General features: G+C 42.2%; 1 protein-coding gene across 14 annotated transcripts in view; it reads right to left on the bottom strand.

Moving 5' to 3' along the window:
- The window catches only part of spire1a (spire-type actin nucleation factor 1a), a 30,592-nt gene that overhangs the window by 3,436 nt on the left and 12,007 nt on the right, over positions 1–15,149 (bottom strand). Inside the window, exons 3-17 of one of the 14 annotated variants that reach the window (XM_034599469.1) lie at positions 13,365–13,625; positions 11,077–11,202; positions 7,795–7,869; positions 7,502–7,666; positions 7,223–7,318; positions 6,826–6,955; positions 5,562–5,603; positions 4,240–4,287; positions 3,521–3,678; positions 3,116–3,197; positions 2,874–3,016; positions 1,678–1,701; positions 1,120–1,149; positions 161–298; positions 12–82 (exon numbers count right to left, since the gene is read on the bottom strand). In XM_034599469.1, the coding sequence (XP_034455360.1) occupies positions 12–82; positions 161–298; positions 1,120–1,149; positions 1,678–1,701; positions 2,874–3,016; positions 3,116–3,197; positions 3,521–3,678; positions 4,240–4,287; positions 5,562–5,603; positions 6,826–6,955; positions 7,223–7,318; positions 7,502–7,666; positions 7,795–7,869; positions 11,077–11,202; positions 13,365–13,625 (1,589 nt within the window). Of the gene's footprint in view, positions 1–11; positions 83–160; positions 299–1,119; positions 1,150–1,677; positions 1,702–2,873; positions 3,017–3,115; positions 3,198–3,520; positions 3,679–4,239; positions 4,288–5,561; positions 5,604–6,825; positions 6,956–7,222; positions 7,319–7,501; positions 7,676–7,794; positions 7,870–11,076; positions 11,203–13,364; positions 13,626–15,149 lie in introns of all 14 variants that reach the window. The other 13 variants (XM_034599471.1, XM_034599467.1, XM_034599468.1 and 10 more) reach the window with 13 other exon arrangements.

Below are 15,149 nucleotides of genomic sequence, written 5' to 3'. Positions count from 1 at the left end.
ATTCAATGTACCTTTTGCAGAATTGGCAGGTGTAGGACCAGGTGAAGAGGGAGAACCTCTTGGTCCGACATGAGAAGCAAAGCTGGAGAGGAAAGAGTGAGGTGAAGTATCAGACATTTAAATGAGTCCGAAAACATCCGGCTGAGGGAAGACAACCTACTTTTCCTTTCTTCAGAGCGTTGTAGATTTCTTTGTACTGCTGGAACTTCTCCAGCTCCGCCTTGACCAGAACCTGTCTGATGTGCATCACCTCCTCCACCGTCAGGGCCAGACACTCCGCCGGGTAACAGAACTCCTCCTGGAAGAAGAGACGCCACACTTCAGCAAACTCCCTCAGTGTTCACAGATCAGTGAACAGATGATGTGAAACAGATGGCTAAATGCAAAACTAAAAAAATACTGAGAATCCCACAAAACACAAGCACCAAGCAATCACCACTTGACCAGAAAAGCAAACATGCAGTGAGATGGTGCAGGTGACAATGTGAAATGATGCCTCCAGCGTCACACAACACCTGCCATGTTGGTGGTCCACAGCTTTTCACAATAAGTTTCCTCCCTTCTCTTCACTCTAGTCCTGACTAAAGCTCCATTTAGCTCCAATCTAAAATAAGACTCGAGAGATCTCCTGTTCACACAAATGGTCACGACGCAAGGTCTCATTTATACGTGAGAGAGAATAAGACGAGAGAGAAGAAAAGGATGTAGAAGAGAGGAGGAAGAAGAACAGGAAGAGGAAAAATAAGAACAGGAAATAGAAGACGATGAGGAAGAAGAAGAGCAGGAAGAGGAAGAAAAAGAGAAGAGGAAGGAGAAGAAGTGCGTGTAGATGCGATTATCCTTGACTGATTGGAATTTAATAAACTGGTGTGTGAGAGTGCACGAGAGAATAAGGTAGTGAGAGTTTAATAAACCCAACCAGTGGTTATTAACCCCCCCGATGTGCCTCCTACTTTCTCTGCTGCATTGTTACTCTACATCCTTGATTCTGCCCTGATTCACCTAACACCTAAGTCTGCTGCGTTACGTCTGTACTGTATTCTGGATGAGTTCCCCCACACAGTGCTCTGAGCGTTTGATGGTAAAATGGGATCACATGCAGTTAAAACAGTCACATACCGAGCCCTGCGCACCACTGGCAGCTTCCACCTGACCAGAGGGAACAGGACATTCACACAGGAGCACGGCCTTGGATTTTAACAAGCTAATCACTTCATGAAATTTAATACAACTCAATGAGCTCGTTAGGGTCTTTTTCTGAGAGAGAGGCTGTCAGTTATTTCATTATTTACAGGAAAAACTGTTTAATGATAAAAAAAAAAAAAATCTACAAAAAAGACAAGATCATCAGCCTCCACCCCAGCATCTGCTCATACCATTAACTAACTGGTATTTATTTTCACATGCGGCATGAAGCAACGGTCAGTGAGTAACAGAGTCTCATGATTCATCATCTGACAGCGTCCATCTCAAAAGGAAAACTGTTCGCTGGCACATGGCAGCCGTCATCCTTCATCTCATTTCTTCTGCTCCTTCATGGACATCACACATCACAGCTGGTGTCGACTAATGCTGCAGAAACATCCCTGTTCCAAATATCTCCTGTGTGGACCCTGAGACTAATCCTACACAAACAATATGGATGGTGATGGATAAGGAGGGTTTTGACCAAGTTACCTTGGCGCTGGGATCCGCCATCAGCTGCAGCAATTTACAAAACAGAAAATAACTGCGAGTAAGTCTTTGGGACACGACAGTCGAGCAGTGTAAACACGTTATTGAGACATGAGCACCACAAGGGGGGGGGGGGGGGGGGGGGGGTTGCAACAAAGATCTTACTGTTCAACAGCAACTAGAGAAACACGACACCTGGTATCAATGTGAGACCTGAGCTTGAGCTTGAATCACACAATTAAAAGATGCCAGACTTATTGTGAATTCAAACATTCTGAACTAGAAAACTGTAAATGCTATTTTTAGACTAGAGCCTTTCACAGACATCTGTGTTTATATTTGCAGATGTGAAAACTTTGCAGAATAAACCCCAAAAATCGGTCGGGCTCTACTTTAGTCTACCTAGATCTTTCAAAAGTTTAATTATTCTCATTCTTGACCGGTAAGTTGTTTTAAAGTGAATCATCAGCAATATCAGACTAATAAAGTAAAAAAAAAGTACATAAGACAAGTGGTACTCAAGAGCAACTTTCCTCTGGATCATATTTAAAATAGCAATAGAAGAGAAATCTATTTTAAAACTTAAAGTAGGAGATACTGTGAAATTTCAAAAACAGCAAGTTTATGTCCATGAGAACCGTCTTATTCTTCTGATGAGACGACCTTCAGCTGCTTGGAACTGGGGCCTCGGCCATTTAACTAACAAGTGGTGAGAACGAACCAATTCCCTCTAAATCTCCTTCGCAGCAGCGGCCTGTCCTGTGGTTTCAATTACATGCATCAGCCTCAGTAGAATCATACGACCAGCACAGAGCGGCTCAGAGAACCAGTGACCTCATGCCAAACAAATGACCAGTCACAGGACGGGAGCAGCTTCAACAGACATATATTGTGCGTCCGGTGTTGTTGGGAGACGTAGCCATGGCAACAGGCTGCGTTATATAATACACGATGTCCCTGTTCAGGACTAAACCCCTGCTTTTTATATAGATACATCTTATTATTGACTACTCTGATCAGATTAGTGGATAATCATAGGTACAACAGTAAAGAATGTAACATTATATTATAGTTTAATAATGTAACAAAGTATATTTCCACTGGTGCAGTAAAATCTGTTGTCTGATGAGTTGTAGAAGATTAAACACCTTCATTCATTTATTCTTTCAGGTCTTATTAGAAATTGTTGGTTAACGTACCAGAGACTTGGAGCTCTGCCTGGATGGAGGCGCAAAGGGCCGGACGCTGGTGGGGGCCTCCTTCTCGAGGGTGTGCCTCCTCTGTGGAAGCCGACGCTTGTCTGGCTGCGGGGTGGCGGAGATGGGCAGGAAGTTTGGAGGAGCTGGAGACACGGGGACAAAAAAGTGAAGAGAATACAATGAATATCTGGCAAAAAGTTAAATATAATGTTGATACAGTATATTCGAGGTAACACTCCTACCCTTCTTCCCTGTGACGGACTCGGGCGACGTGTCCTCTATTAGAGACGTGGACATACTCGAGCTGCTCCGTGTGGTCTCCTCCTGTTACACAGAACATTTAACACAGTCAGTTTCCGCTGTCAATCATGACGTTTCACCTTGTTTTTAAATGGCGTCAAATAACAAATTAAAACCAAAATTACCAAGAAAATGAGGTAAAACTACGTAAAATGAAAGAAATAATCTTTGAGAGACACTTTGGCTTCACTTTAGAGGAGCAGTCATGTCGTCCATCTTTATGAGCAGTCCAAGAGTTAGAAGATTATAATTTAAGTCCAGAGTGTCCTATTTCTTAACTGAAATTTGCTGTAACTTTATAGGGTTTGATCTTCTTGTAGAAATTAATATTTTAGCCATCATCTTACGTCCGAGTCGGAGCTGTCCAGCTCGGCCAGCGTGGGCGCCCTGAGCAGCCTCTTCCTCTGGCAGAGCGGCTGCACGCCTCCACCTTGACCGGGTCCCTTGGTGCCGCTGGCCAGAGACTGGGTGCTGACAGCCAACTTCCTGGGTGCGTCAGGAGTGTCTGTGTGTCAAAGGGGGAACAGGAGAGGATTCAGGCTTCGGTTTCACGAGTGAACCAGAAACGAGCTGTTTCCTTATCTGAACAGCTGGCCAACGCAACTACTGTGTAAACTACGGCTGTCTTTGAAATGTTAATATATGATACCACACAGAGTCAGTCTACACAGACCACATGTCCCGAGTTAGAGTTCTCCTCAAGCAAACAAAACTAAAAAGCCTCGAGTACATTGGGTTACAAAGAACAAACTAGAATTTCTGCCATGCGGTTGTATGCCATCGCCAGCCAGTGCAGTTTCAGTCTACATACATTTTTTTTCCAGATTCATGAGACCTGTGAACTTTGACCCCTGGAATTTAATCAGTTTCTTTTAGTCCAAGTGAACATCTGCAAATTTGAAGAAATTCCCTAAAGGTGTTCTTGAGATATCGTGTTCACAAGACTGGGACGGACAGCCCGAAAATATAATAAGTAATAATGAAAATTTAAAGCCAAAACAACAGATCACAGCGTTGATGTTCACTTTAGTTTAAACCACGAGTCGCTGCTTCACGTGTATTTTACCTGAGCTCCGGAACAGGTCCTGAGGAGTGCTGATGCTTTTCCCTGCACCTGAAGAGGAGAGAAGAGAAGACAGTCTTCATCACGACCACACACACATTAATATCAAAGTCCCTAACAGCAGACTGGAACCACAGGGAGGGCACGACAGCAAGCATCTGTCAGAGCAGGTGTGAAGTGAGGGGCGACAGGGACACACAGATGTTTTGTGCACAGCTGCGAAGCACAGAGGGAAGTGAAGGTAAGACGATGAGCCACAACACAAAATTAAAATATATATATTATTCTCACATGTCCGTCTGGATTAGGTGTCGTTCTGTGAACTGCGGAGCCACAACCAGACTCTCGTCTGCCGGTCAACTATTTATCTGAGGTGTTACGTAACTTTTCATATTCCACAGTGAGAGCGGATTAGGGTGACGAGCAGGTCACACTGGCTGCAGACTGATGATCTGTGATTTCACTCTACTGGCTCAACGACTCATCACCAAGACCACAGATAGCGACTGTGAGGAACTACTACACCCAGAGCTTTTCAAACTCTTAATATAAACCACTCATAACATGCTGAATATGCTGCTCTTTTGAAGAAGGGACTAAAGGGAATTTCTGATCCGAATGTATCAGCCGATACAAATACATCAAAAACAGCATTGGTTCCCAAGATGACGTTATCAAACCCTTATGACGAAATATAACAGAGGCTTGATATTGTACAGTTCAGCCATAATACTTTATTATAAATAACTATAAATACAACCAAATATATAGAACTTGAATTTAGAAAATAAATATAATTTTTAATGATCGGCACATATCAGCAAATATAAACATTGCTCTAATCGAATGTGATATTTTATAGGGAGGTCATGTTTAAATTTCTGTCACATTTAGTGTGTTTATTCGTATATTGTTTGAAGGTACATTTTATGTATTTTTACATTTAAAGAACTTTGTTACCATGTTTTGAGAAGTGCTATATAAATAAAGATATGATTATTATTAGTAGTAGTGCATTTTTATCTGCCAAGCAATAAATCATTTGGGCTCTAATAAATAATAACAAAACAATTTCACACAACCTGAGATTAAGTCGCACTCTCCTGACCCATCTTTCCTTTTGGGTAGAGTAGCCTTACGCATCACAACATCAAACAAGTGACAGCAGTGTATCATACACACAATTTCTATGACACAAGCATGAAATGAAAAAGGAGGTGTGTGCGTGTTTAAATCAGGGAGGAGCAGGTGACTTGACCTTAATACAGCCTGGAATGAAACACAAAGGAAACAGTAGGAGCACAACGGCTGACGTTCAACTTTACCTGACGAGTCAAAACTGTAAGACATGCTAAGAGGCCGCATGACTGGCAGATATGCCCGTGTTTGGAAAGAAAAATGGAGGCAGAGAGGAGGAAAAGAAAATCCACGAGAGTTAAAATGAGTCATCCAAGTTTATAAAACATCATTCAGAAAAATAATAATGTTCACCCACTGCACATGAACTCTGACTGGCTTTCTGACAATTCCCATCATTTTCTTAAAGCCAATTGCTTGTGTTGGAATATTGGATATTTCACTAGCATGAAATATCATCAAATTGCTGAGATTTGAGTCTAGTTGTCATGTCTACTTCCTGATTTTAAAAATGTTGCATTCATTACTTCAACATTCTACAGCTATAACTAATGGGGCAAAACACCACACCATTACTTCCTGGAATATTGCTTTAGAAGAACGGTCTCAAAAATGTAAGATCCCTGTATTTTACCTAATGCATTTGACTTCTTTACTTTCCCTATGGTAAATTTACTTTTGCACCTCTCTATTGACCAATAAAAACTGTGAATCACATAAAATGGTAGTCCTAAAGAGTAATACTCTTTTTAATATCAGCTTTTCAGACAGTATTTCGAGGGAACACACGTACTGTCTCCTACGTATCTGATTACAAAACAACTGCTGCATGTTTCCCTCCTTAAGCTCCCAACAAAAGGCGTCTTGTGTACTGCAGAGGTACTGTATGGTACTGACTGCTGAAATATTCTCTTGTTTTTATCTGATTAAAGTTCAAATGGTTTAACACATTATCTACATACCCACAGAGCCTCTCGTGCACTGCTGGGTTTTATCGAGAATACCACAAAGGCTGCATTACATAATGGATTAATTTTAGACAAAAGGTCAATGGAGTTGAAACTAGACAACACTAGTCGGTAACTTTAGCAGAGCACATGTAGCTGCTGTAGACACAGTCGGCCTTGTTTAAACACTGTGACACGTCTGATTAGGTGAAGAGATCAATGTGGGGAGAGAGCTGTTAGAGTAAATGTCAGAGTGTTTAAGTAAACAGAGTAATGATGGATGAAGTTAAGAGCAGTGAAGTCATGGTTAATGGTTTTTTGCTTTGAGTGGAGCTTCCATGCAGTATGTAAACAGCCACACTCCGTCACATCAGAAACAACTGAGACTTGTTTCAGATATAACCGATTTAGTTTGGGAGTTTGAACAAAAAGAACCAGAAAAGAGTTTCACTTCTATTCTTCATGTTCATTTGTGCATGTGTGCTGGGATGTGTCGGCGTCTCACCCAGGCGAGTCCTGCGGATCATGTCCGGTGAGACGGGCCTGAGCTTCCTCTCAGCTTTGACTTCCTCCAGCAGGCGCTCATGGAGGCTCCGGGGTCGCACAGGGTGGGGTTTCAGTTTACGGGCGGCAACCTGCCATGACAACCAAAGAAGTGAGTGCTCGGCTGCAATTACCATGGAGACCAGAATGAGATTTGCGCCCCCCCTCCCTCCTAACTGCCCAGAGAGACTGCATGTTTTGTAACTGATCAATCATTCTCTAAATGTTGCCAAACTAAAAATACACGAGATGTCAGAACTGTAGACGTAATTATAAACTTCTGTACGCAATTTAAAACTGGATGCTTGATAATTGACCAATGGGAACCATTTAGTGGCACAGTGTGGTTTATTACTCACAGGGTTGAGAGGAGGTCGTGACCTGATGAATTCCAGAATAACTTCATGCGCGCTCTTCTTTAACCTCGGAGGGAGGTCTCCATTCACCTGGGACGACAGTGGAAAATAGGATATGGACAACGACTTATTAAAGAAAAAGGATAAATGCAATAAAAACACATGCAGCCATCTGAGATTTCAACGCCACGTGCAGGAGACGAACACAATGTACATTTTGCCCCCAGCTAAAAGAAATCAATGTTTGTGGTTGAGCCTGTGAGGGGTTGATGAAATCCACACCATGACTTTTCGCAGCTTGTAACGTTGGGAGCGGATGTCGTCCATCAGCATTTCGTAGGGCGTGAGCTGGTACTCAATGGGCAGTGGGTTGTACTGGCGTTCCTGAACCTTCTTTAGCTTTACGCCGTCTCGAAGATCTCTCATCACCTGCACCCAGAATCGTGCCTGGAGGGACTTCAAGAATTAATACACTTTGCAGGAACGTGCAGCACACATGTAATGCAATTACCAATGCATGGTTACATAGTTAAATCCAGTGGTGTTTGGTGCAGTACTGTAGGGAGCCTTCTTACCCAGTCTGCGTTTTGCAGCTCATCGAGGTCTTTAACAGCTTCCTCCCGAGTCCCACCTTCCATTCTACGAAGGTTCTAGCCAAGAAAAGGAACAGGAAATATATGAAAAAAAGAATTTGATATACAGTAAGTGAAGCACTGGCTGGAATTAAGTGAAGGTCAATGGCAAACTTCCAGCCGTCTGGTTAATTCCTCGATGGATGTTGTTTTGCAAGGGAATGTCGATATCAGTCTCATCCTATATTGACAGTTGTACCAGAGGGAAAAAGAGAAGTCAATGACCAACTAATGACTGCTATTAATGGGTCTGTCTGCCGAAGCCTCACTGTACGAGCCGGTTATTTAAAGTTCTACGACTGTTGCAGACACCAAATCCACCTCCATGTGGACATGTGCATCCTGTTCTTTACAGTCTGTAGCATGTGGTGACCCTGGACATGGTAACAAGCCCTCTGCTGTGTGTGTGTGTGTGTGCTTTAAAACACGCTGTCACATGTATTTTAAACACACTGTCACACCATCCTTTCACTTAATTTGAAGGCACGAGTGTGTACTGACTAAGAGAAGTAGCCACTCTGACTGTGTCCATAATAAAGAAAAACTGTGTTCCTCATCTCAGACTAACTCTTCTTCATTCTTGTCTCCAGTTCAGCTCAGGTTAATCAAAAATATAATCAGACCTAATCTATCATATCATCCAACGACAGACTTTCAAATCAAAAGACAGAACGTCATGAGCTTCTTTTCTTCTCATCATCTTCACATCTCCACACCCATGTTTCTGCTCAAACCCATCCCTTAAACCGGAGCGTAATCTTTTTTTTTTCTGCTGACATGACTGATCTCTTCTGATATCTAAACATGTTGGTACAGTATTTATCCTTCATCTTTCTTCTTTTTTTTTTTTAAACCAGTGAAACTTTTCTCTCGGTGAAACTTAGCATGGAAAACTAAGGGTTTCAGTGTTTTTTACACCGGCAGGAAAGAAAAGGAGAAGAAGTTAAACTACACTGACAGAGGAAAGAGATTGTAAAGGAAATTTATTCAGAAAAAATGACACATCAACTAAAACTACAGGAAACACAGCTGAAAGAAAAGAGGGAGAAATGGACGTCATCGTGACAAAGCAGACTATGGAGAGGACTGATAGAATTAGTTGATGACAACTGAGAGAATGGATGGACGTATAAAAGTCTTATTTATTTGTTCTATAGGACTGTAGAAATGATATCAAAAAGTTAAAGACCTTGTTGATCATCCTCCTAAATCCTAGCCATGTGTGATGGTGTGTACTGTTACTCATTAGCAATTACCCTGTAACATCCAGTGCTACAGGAGGGGCAGAGGGGCCCCAGTCGCCCGGCAGTCCCCTCCTGTAAGCTCCTTTAACTGCTGTAATAATGTTACACTTGATTCAATAACCATATATTACATAAGAACGTTTGCATGAATCACGCCTCCTGCTGAAGTCGCAGCCCGTGTGTTCATACTGTGACAAGTCAGGTGGACACCTCCAACACGAACCAGTCGGCGCATGAGAGTTTCATATGATGCCTATTTATAGGAAATGTTTTCCCATCTGCTTAATGATGCACTTTTCATGCCTACGTTCTTTTGAAGTTGTTCATTAAAATTATGTATTTTGCAAATTTGATTATAATAGAAACCTGTTTGATCAAACCACGTGTTCATCATTGTAGCCAAAGAAAAATACCTAGAGCGGCTCAGGCTGCACTTTTCTGCCCGAACCCGACCGAGCTCGAGAGAAAACTAACCGAGCCCGAGGCTTTCGGATTATGGAGAGAAAATAGACTCAACGTGGTCAAAAATGATATACGATTGAAAAATAAGATTTACAAATGTGTACAATGATTTGTATGTCACTTTCGCAAACGCATGTTTAAATCCACAAACAAATACCAAGCAATTTGTCCACATGTAGAGCAGCTTTGCAAATGCACACATCACAAATTGATGATATATTAATAATTTTAACGATTTTTAAACTTCAACTTCACAGGTGTAAAAGCTTCTTGAATGTGTTTATCTACCAGATGTTAAATGAGTGTAAACAGATTACAGTTTACACCTGCATGTGGGCTGTTGAGACACTTCACTCTCCACTACACAAAGATTCACAAATGCACGCTGCATTTCAGCGCTGGTGGAAAACTGGGTCATCTGGGCTTTCAGTGAATTTGTGTGTAATTTCAAAGTGGGAAAGATGTTTTTCTAAAGAGACATTATAATTCGTCACGCCTCTATGAAAACTATTTTTTGATTTTTTTGTGTCCGAACCCGACCAAAGCCTGGTGTTTTCCTCGATTACAGGCATGTGCAGCATAAAACAATAAAGTAGATGGACCAGCCAACGTGACCAAACCTGACCCAAAGCAGAGCACCATTTGAAAATGTTTGAACCCAGCCCGAGTCTGTCGGGTCCCGTCGGATACACACTCCAATTCTCACACAAGTTCTTCTATTCTATTCTAAGTGGTGCAACTCTCATTAGAATAAAGACAAAGCACAACACATTATAAATCTACACACAAAATATCCATTAATTTCAAGTCTTTTCTGAAATTAAACTCTTCTCTCTTTCAGGTTTTTCTTCCATCTAATGATTTGAATTAATCATGTTAATTAAAAAAGCAAACTCCAACACATCTCGGTTGATTGTCTGAGACATTCTGCCTCAAGATCTCCACGGGGATCCTCTCACTACTCATACTCCATTACTCCGGTAGCAATGCTCTCATTTACAGGAATCAAATCTGCCAGCTAGCAGGCAGTGTGGTGCCAGATCATGTCTATTCGGATTTAAATCAACCCCAACAAGTCTCAGTGATGCAGAGTTCTCAGATGCCCTGAGCAGGGGGGGGTCAGACAGGGACACCAACACAGTCTGGACCCTGTGGGCAGCCGCTTTTTCCAGCAATAAAAATCCTGTTGACCAAACAGATCCTAATTCAACCCATTAAATAAATAAAAATAAAAAAAACAAGCAGATTTGTAAAATCCCAGAGACTAGAGTTTGGTACTTCCTCAGAAAAATGTTTCTCTTTCAATTTATTTTGTATTATGACAGGTGTGTGATGTGTAAACAGGTCCGACATTCTGAGTCTGACCTATGGGAACGAAGATGAGTAGAAACTATTAAAAGCGAGTGTCTAAGACTCAGATGGATGAGCAGATGGAATGGTTTGTTTTTCTGCTCATCTGTGACTTATCCTCACCGGATTCCTCATTAACTTGCAGCGGTCAGATGCCGGACTGTCTTACCTCTTTGGCATTCTTGATCTTTTCCAGAAAGGTGCGCAGCTCCCTGGTCTCGGCATAGAGAGCGCGGCACACGGCCTGGTAGTGACTGGGAGCATCTGACGGGCTGGGCAGGTGGGAAGAACATATCTGGAGGGGAAAAGAGCAGTTTGTGTGACCAACTATTTATTTACATTATAGAAAAAGAATATATACACACCACAAAACCTTATTTTTTGACATATAAATATGTAATCCTAAAAACTTTTGTTTTAATGGATTTAACAATCTGCATTTTGTCCAAATGTTATAGAATTACAATGATGATAGCCTGAACTACTAAGCTACATGCTTATTGACTTTAAATCTTCTGCCAAACCCAAATTATATTAAACAATAAAGTCACTACTTTAATGATTTAAGTGAATGTTCTAAAGCAAAAGTACATTCAGGGTGTGACTAAATTCACTTTTGTTTGTTTAATTGTGGAAGTGGGTGTTTCGAAAGGTTTTTATTTACTCTCTTTATTAACCATGGGTGTGTTTGGGCACAACATGCAATAAACCAATCTCTCATTCCATTTAAATGCCATGTGCACATGCATCATGGTCATAATGATCATAAGTGTCTCTGCAGAGGAAACAGAACAATCGTATGTGTGCACACCTTGCGCACCTGCCTATGTAGGTGCATATTACTAATGGTGATAATAGGCCCATAGAATATCAGTGAAGTATTGTGAATCCCCACGGGTCACCTGGTGGTGTCGCTAGATGAAAAGCCAGGGTGTGTGTACCCACCCCATGAACATTTCTAGAAATTGTCATGCGATCCATCCGCTTAACATTTCTACCATCCACAGATCAACAACACTAGAGCAGCTAAAACCTTTTACTGGGTGAAGCAAAACAAATCAACAACAGCGTGAACCCGATTGTCCAGTATAGCAGCGACATCGTGCGAGTGGCATCACCTGAATGCCATTTAAAAGATCTGACCCTTATGATTCGCCTGTGATAATAAAAGGCTGCCTGCATCAGTAATGGTTGAGCCGTCAAACCATCTCCAGCAACAACAAAAGGAATAAACCGGACGAATGACATTTTTGGTGTTCCTCTGAAGGGCTTGGTGAGCCACAGGCATGTCTGACTCAGCAGAAAGTGGCTTCTTCCTTCTCATTGAGAGGAATTTCTCCATGTAAAACGACACCTGGGGAGTGAGAGTATTTGCCGACATGCTAAAATTATTTTCCTATCTGTGGTTTCTACTAAACACAATGTTATTTATCAAGCACAAAAACATATTTATCACCCGAAAAATAGGAGGCACAAAAGAAGTTAAACCGCAACATGAGTGTCACTCTTTACAGATTTGAGGTCAAACTGATGTCTCCCTGTGCGTGACAACTTGTGAGCGATCGTCAAGAGATAAATGTTTGGACAATAATCCAAACCATGAGCCGTGTTTAGACATCAACTCCAAAGGATGTTGGCACAATTGGGTCCAGACTTTTTGCAAAGTTTGCCCTAACCCTAGCCAATTTGCTTGCGGTGAATCCTGCGGAGGATCTTTCTGCCGGTTTCTCACATGGACTCATTCAGACATTATCCAGAGTTTTGACAACGGGCTTGGTGGTAGAAAACCCCGCAGACATTTGCGTTCTCCCCTCCGGAGAATGTCAGGAGATTATCTGGAGTTCAGTGCTTGTCTGAAAGCAGCTTCAGATTGACAGCTTTGGTAAGAGGCCGTTGGCCGATGTAGGCACTCCCTCAGTTTGCTCCATTTTACTAATGCACCACTCTGCACATTCACCAGCCAACTATTCCTGTCAACACCAGTCAGCCTCACGTCTCGCTGAACCCTCGTCGACCCAACCTGCCTCTGCCTGACACAACAGCAGAATGCGAGGAAGGTCAGTCAGGAATGTCTCGTTGCCTAATCTGGCCATGTCATATCAACATGTTGCAGGCTACACTCAAAGAGAATCATTGTTGGGAGGAATTAGGGGCCGGGCCGGTGCTGCATTGGAAACAGACCTAACATTTATATCCTACACCAGGTTCATTATATGGAGGGAACAGGCCGTGAACGATTCTAAGCCTATTCCCCAAATACCGGTGTGTTTACACAGCTTTAATTACCAGTCTCATATTCTGAAGCTACTTGGGGAATTTACAGTGTGACGGCCTCCATCAGGGAAATTTGTTTTGAGCTGGAGTGATAATGACATGTGGACGTACTGCTCTGTTTACAGACCTGACCTAAGAAATGCAGGGTGGAAAAAGCAAAAACACTTTCGCAGAACAACCTACCAAGATAATATCTCGATAGCCGCGAATGCTGCCGACTGTGCCGGTAGTGGTAGTGGAAACGAGCTCCTCTTCCTCCTCACACTCATCCTCCTCCTCAGTGGCCTCGTAGCCCTCGTCGGGACAGGGGTCGCTCTCCGTTTCTTCATTGTTGGTCATCATGTCGATCAGGCGCTCAAGCGGAGGGCTGAGTTCGCGCTCCTCATTTTCCTTGAGGCCAAAGTCCAGAGCTTTGTAGATCATGACGCCCAGTGAGTCAATTACCTGTAAAGAAGAAAAAAAAACATTTATTAAAAAATTATTATTAAAACAGTTCCTCTGAAATGAGTTTCTACAGTGCGTTTTTGTATGTTTTCTCTGCCCCTGCTGATCTGTAATTAATGGCACACCAGCACATCCTCATGGAGCAAACCCCACTTCATTGCAGCCCTGTTTCGGTTGGATAAACAAGTCTATTGACAGTAAACTCCATTCACCTGAACAGACCGGAAGACGGGTCATGTGCCCACAGCAGATGTGAAATGAGGCCAGTGTTCCTCCAAACCGCCTGATCATTACCAGAATCTTAGGATGATTTCATTTAACAACTGCTTCCCCTCATTAATAAGCCGGGTATGACCCAACTTTTTCTGCAGCTTGATCCAACTCATCTTAATGTCTCAAACTACCTCCGCGTCGCTGCGAGACAAAGTCGCTCTTTCACTGCAGCATGTCTTCTCCCGACAGCTTCATCCAACCCATGCTCTCAAATCAACAAGTTTCACGTCTCTTGTCCTAAATGTGCCTTTGAGCTCATCTCGCTTCCAGACATTTTGTTTGACGGGACAAATAACGCAAATTGTTCCATTATTCTGTACACTACAATCAGAGAAACTCTACTCAATCAGCTAACTGGTTAAAAGTGGTAGTTTTCCTTGATGAGTGACAGCCCAGTGCTGCTTTATACCATATTTGGCACCACATGGCATCACTGCAGGTCTAAATGTAGCAACAACAAACAAAACCTCGAAGCTTTTGTTAAAAGGCAATGAAACGATCCATCAGCGCGGCACACTGTGACTCATTCCTGTACTGTATGTTCTTATACTTAAAAGGAATGGCGCCACATTGTTGAAAAAGGGAGGCGTCTAAAAAACAAAAACAGAGCCGATATGGGTGAAGCCGGTGTGGACAGGCACGGCTGACTGCTCTTGGGTTTGGTGCAGAGAGAGAGAGAGAGAGAGAGAGAGAGAGGGTGTTGACTGAGCATGTTTGGGGTTAATTACTTCAGCAACCAAGATGTTTCCACTGGATTGTTTTTGTCATCCATAAACAACAGCTGTTCATGAGATAATAAATAAACACAGCCTTCTTCAGGTTTGTGATGACCGTCTCTCAGGGTATTTCAAATGGTTAATTTATCTTTATAAAAAGGAAGAAAAAAATATTTTTCTCAACCCGTAAAAGGAATAATAGTTTCGTTTAAGAGTTCAAAACTATAAAATTCTGTAAATACAGCATTTTCCCTCAACAGGGAAGACACTTAAACAATTAAAGTTAGTCATTCCAGTTAGTCAGCAATTGCATATAATTTCATACTCATTACAAGAACCCAAATCTTTCCACTAAAACTGCTTTCAGAAAAATCGAGAGCTTTTCACGATAAGGGCCACCACCAGAGTCAATGTGCTGTAAACAAAAACATGTGATTTGTGCAGTGGAGTTTATACGTCATGTCCGTCCTCCTGCATGCTCTACCCAGGCACCAGCCCTTGCCTTAATGTTCTGGGCATTTTCCTGAAGGCGTCT

The sequence above is a fragment of the Hippoglossus hippoglossus genome, chromosome 11 (assembly GCF_009819705.1).
Source record: "Hippoglossus hippoglossus isolate fHipHip1 chromosome 11, fHipHip1.pri, whole genome shotgun sequence".
Taxonomy (NCBI): Eukaryota; Metazoa; Chordata; class Actinopteri; order Pleuronectiformes; family Pleuronectidae; genus Hippoglossus; species Hippoglossus hippoglossus.
This window is presented reverse-complemented; position numbering and strand designations above follow the sequence as displayed.